This window comes from Ipomoea triloba, chromosome 13 (genome assembly GCF_003576645.1).
Source record: "Ipomoea triloba cultivar NCNSP0323 chromosome 13, ASM357664v1".
NCBI lineage: Eukaryota > Viridiplantae > Streptophyta > Magnoliopsida > Solanales > Convolvulaceae > Ipomoea > Ipomoea triloba.
The window spans coordinates 21,871,706-21,880,721 of record NC_044928.1 but is presented as its reverse complement, the minus strand read 5'-3'; the positions used below and the strand labels follow the sequence as shown (position 1 = coordinate 21,880,721).

At 35.6% G+C, this 9,016-nt stretch overlaps 1 protein-coding gene across 1 annotated transcript; it reads left to right on the top strand.

Moving 5' to 3' along the window:
* The first annotated feature begins 5,077 nt into the window (after window positions 1-5,077).
* On the top strand, window positions 5,078-6,152 carry LOC116003097 (NDR1/HIN1-like protein 12). Its single transcript, XM_031243270.1, has one exon. The coding sequence runs from the start codon at window positions 5,339-5,341 to the stop codon at window positions 5,933-5,935; it is 597 nt and encodes a 198-aa protein (XP_031099130.1). The 5' UTR covers window positions 5,078-5,338; the 3' UTR covers window positions 5,936-6,152.
* Window positions 6,153-9,016: the final 2,864 nt, after the last annotated feature.

Sequence of the window (9,016 nt, the reverse complement as noted above, 5' to 3'; positions counted from 1 at the left end):
GGTTGGTTGAGGGTTTTCAAGGAGTGGCGTGATGGAGAAATATGATGACTCCGACGACATAGTTTTTGGTAATGTAGAATGTGATTTCAGTTACTTTAGAGTCCGTTTGAAAATATGGAGAACATTTTCTGGGAAATGATTTCCAAAAAATGATTCATTTTCTATTTGGAAATCATTTTCACATTTTAGTGCTTATTAGTCGGATGTTAGAAAATTGTATTTTTTTTCCTGCTTGTCTTGGTTTGATATGGCATTCTATTTTTGGTTTTGAGGATTGAAAGTTGAGTGATGGTGTAGTACTACTATATGTAACCTTATTGCATGCATGCATGCATGCAAAACCTTGTGTTTATTTGTGGCTACCTAAATTTTGTTATAAATATTTTGGGTTGGTTAGTTGCTGAAATTTTTAATTTATTTATGATTTTTTTGACCATTTAATTTCAACTAAAAGATTTTAGATTTTTATTAGACATATTTGTGAAAGGAATCTAAGTATTTGATTATTGTATGTGACAGTTATAGTGAAGCATGTCAAAATTAGTAATTTTATAACACAATTTAAAATAATGGTAAAATTCCATCCAACTAAATCATTTAAAAGAAAGATTGGATTGAAAAAACAAATAGATTCAACTTGAATTTGTTTGTACATAATAAGAGAGACTAATTCATATCCTTTCTTATATTGATAATCACATTAAAATATTTCAATTTTCTAAACATATCTGTGAAAATATCTAAATACTTGATTTTTATGACAATTATAATAACACATTTCGAATTTAGTATGTTAATATCACATTTTAAAATGTCGGTGCAGTTCTAGCTAACTTTTAAATTAATCCAAAAATAAATAGATACAACTTGAATTAGCATATACATTATTCAAATATAAAAGAAAAATATTAATATTCTTTCTGAGATTGGGCATTACATTAAAATTAAAATACTTTAAATGTTTTAGACCCACATTATGGGTTCAAATGAGAACAATCACTCATGTAAAAAGTGAGAATAGAATTGGGTCGCCCATCAAGAGTCATCAATGGTCGAGGTTTTAGTAAAAAATAATATGAGGTTAATTTTATAATTATTACAAACTTTCAAGTTAGTAATATTAATAAGAATGACCCTACCTCTCAGATGAAGACGTGTGGACTAATCTAGTCCATTAATTTAAATAAATGAATGGCTGTGATTTGCTCTCTGGTAATCTATATTTTCGCCCAATTTGAAGGCTATTTATTTGTTTTCGAGGTGAATCAAATCTGTACCATCTAAATAAAAATTAAAAAAAAAAAAAACAAATGCACAAGATTAGTCCTCACGTTCTCACATTAAGGGTGGTTCTCATTTGAATACAATTATAAATAAATAAATGAATATATATATATATAGAGAGAGAGAGAGTTAATTACTTACTTTCTGTATGTTAATTTTCGCACTATTGTTTACTGTTGCAATAACTGATAGATTATACGTTTAGAGTTTTTGTGATAATTATAGCGAATTGTTTAAGTCAGAAAGTTAATCGGTGGTTTAGAAAATCATATATAAGATCACAATCACTTTTTTCCTTGGCTCAGATAAGGAATACACACCCTAGGAAATTGGATATAATCCTACAATTTAATTATCAATTACTACGTATCAATTAACAACAGCTACCTAACACCAAAAGGACACTAGTAACCCCATGTCTCATTTTGATATCCATTTTTTTTTTTACCATCTCAACATTTCTTCTACATTACTTACTCAATTATGTGGTGGAAGCAGGAGCTAAAAGACTAACGGTAAATAAGTTACCGAATAATATTTGAAAAGTAATAATAGTTATATTGCTTAGAGTATTGAGTATAAGAATTAGAGCATGTCCTTACTTACTGAAAGGTTTCCTACTTATACTAATGCCTGCAACGTCTCTCTGCTCAAGTAACAGTTTCCATAGTAATGAAAAGCCAAACCTACATTGAGTGTGGTTTTCACCATAATTTCTTCCTCTTGAATAGGTCGGTGGAGTAAATGTTTCCGTTACGTGGCCCTTGGTTTCTTCGAGTGGTTCCGCGTCGCATATCTGCCCAATTATCCTGTCATTAGCCCTATACTTCTGAGTCTGCGAAGGTATTTGAGTTGGGTTAGGAGTAATAATATAACTGTAGCAACTGTATATTTTTAAATTATTTTGAAATCTTATTCCTGAATTATTTGGGAATATAAGATTCTTTGCACATATATATGTAGTTTTAAATATATATTTCCCCTCCCTTCTTGTTTTATTTCCAGATATTTTCTTTCTGTTTTCTTCATGTCTCAGTTTCCATATAAAACCCTACACATAGTAATTTTAGTTGCTCCTTCATCAGTTCTTGTCAGACTCTTGTACCTAGTAAGTTACTTTTTCTTTTCTTTTCTTCATTTTTTTTGCAAGGCTTTGACCTAAGTGCGGCTTGCGCCATGTGAGGGCCGAGGGGTGGCCTTGGCCAAGGTACGGCTATGGCCGTGGTCAAGGTAGCCTCGATCATGGCATAGGCCCGAGGTGTGACTTCAGCTGTGGTCGAGGCACGACTTCAGGCTAGTGTCAAGGCCGCATTGGCAAATGTTTAAAAAAAATTATTCCCTAAGGTTTTTTTTTTTTTTTTTTTTTTTTTTTTGGCTAGAGGGCTTGCCTCTGTGTGTTTCCACTTACTTGTTGATAAGGTTAGTTCTAATTTTCTAATGGATGTGGTGTATTCAATCGATGATGATGACCTCCCCTCTACCGATGAGGAGTATTTTCCTGATGAGGACAACCTTACTCCCCTCTTTGATAATTTTTTCCCTATTCCTTATACTGACAACCCCTCGTCTTCTAATTTACAAGTGCAATAAACTCGCCCAAAAAGGAAAAGGCACGGGCCTCACACTCCCCCTTGATAATTCCCTTGTAGCCTCCATACGACCTCAATTAGATCCTCAAGATTTGGAGGATACCGGATGTCTTGTTGGTCCTAACATTCTCACCATCACTCCTGAGTCTAACACTAATATCACTCGTCCTCCCCAAGACACATATTTGGAGTTCATCTATTATCCATGGTGTTAGGCCTTCGGTTTCCTATTCACAGCTTTCTAGTATAATAAAAATTTAAAATGATTAAAATAAAAAAGCAACAACGAAAATTAATTTAAATGTTTATAATTATCATTTTAATTTAATGTAGCTGTTTTATTTTAATTAATTTTTATAACTATAAATTTATAATTCAAATAAATAAAGAAATAATTAAAATATAGGATAGAAAATGGTGGGTCAACAAAAAACTGAGAAAAAACTTTAAACTGATGTGGAGAAGAATTTTTGTGATTAAGTGAGATAGTGGATGATGATGTGGATGTTGGGGCCCACAAATAATTTGGGAAAAAACCTCAACTGATAATGATGCTCTTACAATATGTATATATGTAATTCATGTGTAATGCGCTATATGTAATGCAGCTACCATGCTTTATATATATATATATATATATATATATATATATATATATATATATATTCATGGACGAGGCGGGGTAGGACGGGGAGGGGTATCCCCGTCCTCGTCCCCGATCCCCGAAATTTTCCCCATCCCCGTTCCCGTTAGAGACGGGGACGCGGCATATTGCCATCCCTAGGTAGGTTGTCTTCCCTTGAGGGTAAAGGCTTCGTTGTTGTTTCTTTTAGATCCCACCGCAAACTTTTTGATGATCATTTTCTTTTAATAGGGTGTGGAAATTAAAATTTATTTTCGCCTCCCTCAGTTTTCCTCCCCCATTTAACGTTCGATGGGGATTGCAAGTGCGGTGTCATCCATCTTTAGACAAGAGTCCTTCCATGCGTACAGATGTAGCAGAGCTAATGAGGAGTGGTCCTGTAAAGGTCGCCAAGTATACCACTAAGTGGGAGTTGGCAAAGTTGAGTTTCTTGAGGACTCGACCAGTTGCCCTTGAACCGACTAGTATCCTTCTGTTGTTGTCACGTTTGGTTGTCCCACTTAATTACTAACTCTAATCGTGTTCGTATTTCAAAGGTGCCATGTCTTTGAGATCAGACCGATACTTGTCGAGGCTTTCACAAAATCCTCCGCCCAAGAAAATTAAGACAGACAATTCTCGCGGAAATAAGAAGAAGAGCCAGGTGGCAGCGGATGAGGAGGTGACGCTGTCTCCACCAATCCTAGCCTCTACTCCAGCTAAGTTCTACCCCTGAGTAGGGGGAAACTTCTTAGGACCAAACTCCACATGTTTGGACCAATTTGATTCGGCTAGGAAGGGATGTGCCCCCTGGACCATCTAAAATAAGCGGCAATATTGAAATTGTCGAGCACATCGCTCGCATGGCCCCTCCAGCGGATGTGACTTACTTGGCTGCCATGGATGTGAACTTGCTATAGGAGCGATACCTTAGACACATCATGGAGGTTAGTTACTTACTTTAAGATCTTGCTTGTCACGCATCTGTCTCACCTTATTCTTTTTGTAAGCTATGCTAGACAAAAAGTCCTTCACACCCAGCACCAGGGACTATTCCGTAAGATTATTGAGGATAACAAGCGCATTAGGGAGCTTCTCTTGGTGCGAGAAGGGTCTCTGAACACTATGGAGGGTGAACTTGGCGTTCTAACAACAAGTCATGAGGCCCTAACAGCTTCATTGAAACAAGAGCAAGAAGATCATGGGAGGACTCTGGCTACTAGTGTTGCCTTGATGAAATCGCATGTTGATGCCATCTGCGAGGCGGAGGAGGCTTACAAGTGTTCTACCAAGTACAAGGAAGACGTGATGAGCTACATGAGCGGTACAATTTAGGGTGTTAGAAACTCTTTATTTTTACACTTCATAGGATTTATATCATAATTAAAGACAATTCAAACTTTATATGAAAGAGTGTAAATGTTAGAGTCTTTAGATATTCTTAATTTATCCATTCAAGTAATCTGATCTATATATGTTTGAAACTCTTCATTTTTACACTTCATAGGATTTATAATTAATTTTAAAAGATCAAAAAAAAAAAAAATCCTCAAGTTTCCTATGGACTATTCAAATTAAACCGCCCATTTGAGGCCGGCCTATAGCAGGTTAAAGAAGCCTCTGCTCTCTGATTCCTAGATTGAGAGGCACAAAGACAAGCTTGAGAATGGTGTTTTAATCTCCTCTTGCTAAAAGAAGATACCTATCCTATACCCCTATACCTTTCCCTTCAATTGGAGCCAAGTACCTTCACTTATGCCTTGCTACTCTCACTATCCCCTTCCCAATTTCTTCACTTTCCTGCGGATGTTGTCAGTCTCTGGGCACCAATCTGAGCGCAATAATGCGAAAGCGCGTGCTTGAGCCAGAGCGACGCACCAATCCCTTAATCTGGTGCGCGGCTTTGATCTGCACCGTTCTAACCATAGCCGTGATCATCACCGGTTTCGCGGTGTTCGTGGGCTACCTGGTTCTCCGCCCCAAGGTGCCTCAAATGAGCGTGAAGAGCGCGCGTTTGGAAAGCATCGACTACGACATGGCGGGCATCTTGGCCGTGAAGGTCTCCATCGTGATCGCCGGCCAGAACGACAACGCCAGAGCCCACGCGAGCTTCTACAAAACCAGCTACGCGCTCAGCTTCGGCGGCGTCAAACTCGCGTATTTGAACGCCGAGGCTTTCGACGTCCCCAAGAACAGCTCCCGCGAGCTGTACTACCTGGTGGAGTCCACGCCCATCCCGCTGTCGCCGGAGCAGGGGGAGACGGTGGAGGCGGCGCTGCGGCAGAGCCACGTGGCGTTTGATCTTAAAGGGACGTCCAGGACCCGATGGAGAATATGGATGCTGGGTTCGGTTAAGTTTTGGCTTCACCTTGATTGTCAACTTAAACTTCCCCTAGATCGAACCACACTTTACCCCAAATGCAGCACAAAATCTAGGTAGATTGTTTCTTCTCTTTCTCCCCATCTCAAAATTCCTCAACAATAAAGAGTAATCCCAGTCAAAATGGCAAGAAATTCACACTTATAACCACAAGATCACGAATTTAAATCTTTACTCTCATAATTTGAGCTAATCAACTATTTGGTAATCTAAGCTGGTCCTTTACAAATTAGGGTTACAAGACCTGGTTTACTCAGAGGTTTCTTCCTCATCTCAAAAAAAAAAAAAAAATCTTCAACAATAAAGCATTGCCAATAGCTTTAATTTACCTTTTTGTTATTTATATTATTAACAAGTTTTTAAGGTGCAATATGATAATATTGTGCCATGTTTCTTAAATAAAAAGAAGAATTACAAATACATTTTGATGCCATTGTAACTTTTATTTTATCAAAATAATAAATGGGAAAGATCCAATGATTTAATGGGAATTATTGTTATGGTATATGTTATAGTAGTGTCCCTTACTCTCATACATGAAAAATTCTTTAATTATCAGTTCATATTATATATACTAATATTTTTACCCGTGTGATGCACATAATGGATTTGTTATAATATTTTAAAAATATTTGGATTAATATATAAGTATATAAATTATAACATCAAATATTATATAGTGCAATTGATAAAATGGTTTGGATCGATTATGTTTTGTGATGTTATCCTTGCTTAAATTCGACCAAAATAATTATTGAATTAATAGCTAATGTGTAGATATAAGTATCCGGTGTTGAAACTTTGGAGATTTTATATATATATCAGTGTTTAGGATTTGTATAACTTGGACGACAAATGTGCTCTTTGAAAAAAAATATATAATATCAGCGTTTCGAATTACACATTATTGAAAGCCTCTTAATAGACGGCATTGGTAGTAGCACCTCATTGGTTGTTATATTGTATTTCTGAATAGTAGTACCTTTACTTGGTATATTAGTAGTACCTTTGCATGTGTTCATTCATCACCTTAATTGAGTAGTTTGGCTTGATGTGTTTGCACAATAGCTTCATCTTTTTTCACTCCAAGCACACTAAAAGCAGCGTTTCCACTATATTTAAATTGGTCCTTCCATGTGATAATCCTAAACATCATTCTCTTCCAAATCAAGCCCTCAATTTCATTGGGCATGCAACTATCCAAGGTCAACCATAACAAAAAGTATATATATTATATACGGGATAATATTAATACATTCAAAATTGAATAGTTGATTGCTAAGATATATGGATTCAGTGATTCACTTATTTCAGAATACTTTTCCTTCAACTCGCTAGCAGTAACTCTTAACAATGTCGAGCAAACATTGTCCCAAAGTAGAAAATGGACATCATGGTCGTTATCCAGGACAACAATCACCACTTTGTACTTAATTATTCCGTCCAGCCAGTTTTTATTGCATGCCTTACAGTACATTTTGTCCGTATAGTCTTGAAGCTTCTTCCCACACCCCTTACTCTTATAGGCACTGAAGTACCATTCGCCTTCTATGTCTAGAATTTCTCCAAGTACCCAAAATTCTCCCACCTAAAAATTAATTACACAATACGTGAGAAATATAATGGGTGACTTTTCAAATGTTTTCAGTAACTCTAAACATGTGATTTTTACCTTCTTGTTGTTATAAATATCCTTCAAAGAAGTGATTGTAACATGTTCACTCGATAAAGCTTCTAATGATCCAGATCCAGAACTTGAGCTTATACTCCGTATTGGAGTCAAGAACCTAGGCACAATTAATAGTTTAATACCACTTGGAGATATATTCTTTCCTGAGTATTTCCATGTAGAGTGTAATCAAATACTTGAAAATTATTATATACAGTAATTAAAGAGTTAATTCCATTTTTAGTCCTAGATTTATAGTTGACATTTCACTTTTAGTCATTTTTTTTCAAATCACCCTTTTTTGGTCTTACTATTATTGTATAATGACCATTTTTGGTCCTCCGTCAACAAAACCGTTTAAATTTTGTAAACTAAAAGAGCGTTTAGGTCTTCATTTATGTAGACATATTTCACTATTAAAATATGTACATTTTTTTAAGAACTGTGATTACAATTTATATAATTATACAGATTGATTATTATAGTGGTTACTCATGAAAATAATTTCATTTTAAAATATACCAAAACTAATAATATTAATTAAAAAATTCGATCATAAACATTTTGAAATCTGCCTAATAAGTACATAAATATAGATAAGGACTACAATAACCCATACAAAATTTAAAATTAAATTCTTTTAATTCTAAAAGCAATTCCCCTAATTATAAATCCAAGAGCCCGGATCGATCACAAGTTCACATTTAAGAAGATGTTCTCATATGAACATAACTAAGTGTCCCGTTCAGGTGAGAACATCTCTTAACATATGAGCATGCATACTTCTTTAGTAATGCATGGTAAATTCTTCATGAGTGCACAATAACTACTCCAGCTTCGTGACTACTACGTGATTGCACTACATCTACTACATGAATGCGTAGTGCATTCATGTAGTAGTCACAGAGTTGGAGTAGTTATTATGCATTCATGTAAAACTTATCGTGCATTACTGAAGAAGTTCGCATATTCTCACGTTAAGAAATGTACTCACATGAAAATAAATCTATCGCCAAACACCAGACTTCTATCGAGAAAAAAACATCGGATTGACACACGAAAAAAAAACTGAAAGCTTACCTATCGCCAGCGACTCCATAAAAAATCGAAAACTTTCAATGCACACAATGAACAAAACAAATGCACATACCATACATATGAAATACAAACCACACTATACTGTAAGTGGCAAAAACCACCAAGAATTCACACAACGGACCAAACAACTGCACACAACGAACAACACCTAACGCATAATACTAATATGCACACAACGAACAACACGACTGCACACAACAATGAAAGCATGCCCTTAGATGAGAAAAATAAGTATGATTGCAGATAATCTACTCCCAAGTAGCTGGATGACGTTGGAGTCTCTGGAGTAAATGGTGTGCATTCATGTAGTAGATTGTACACTTGCTTGTTTGCACTCATTCAATACTTAAGGACCTTTTTTTTTTTTTTTTTTT

Coding starts and splice junctions, on each gene's coding strand:
- LOC116003097 (XM_031243270.1), top strand. CDS start 5,339: ATGCGAAAGCGCGTGCTTGAGCCAGAGCGACGCACCAATCCCTTAATC.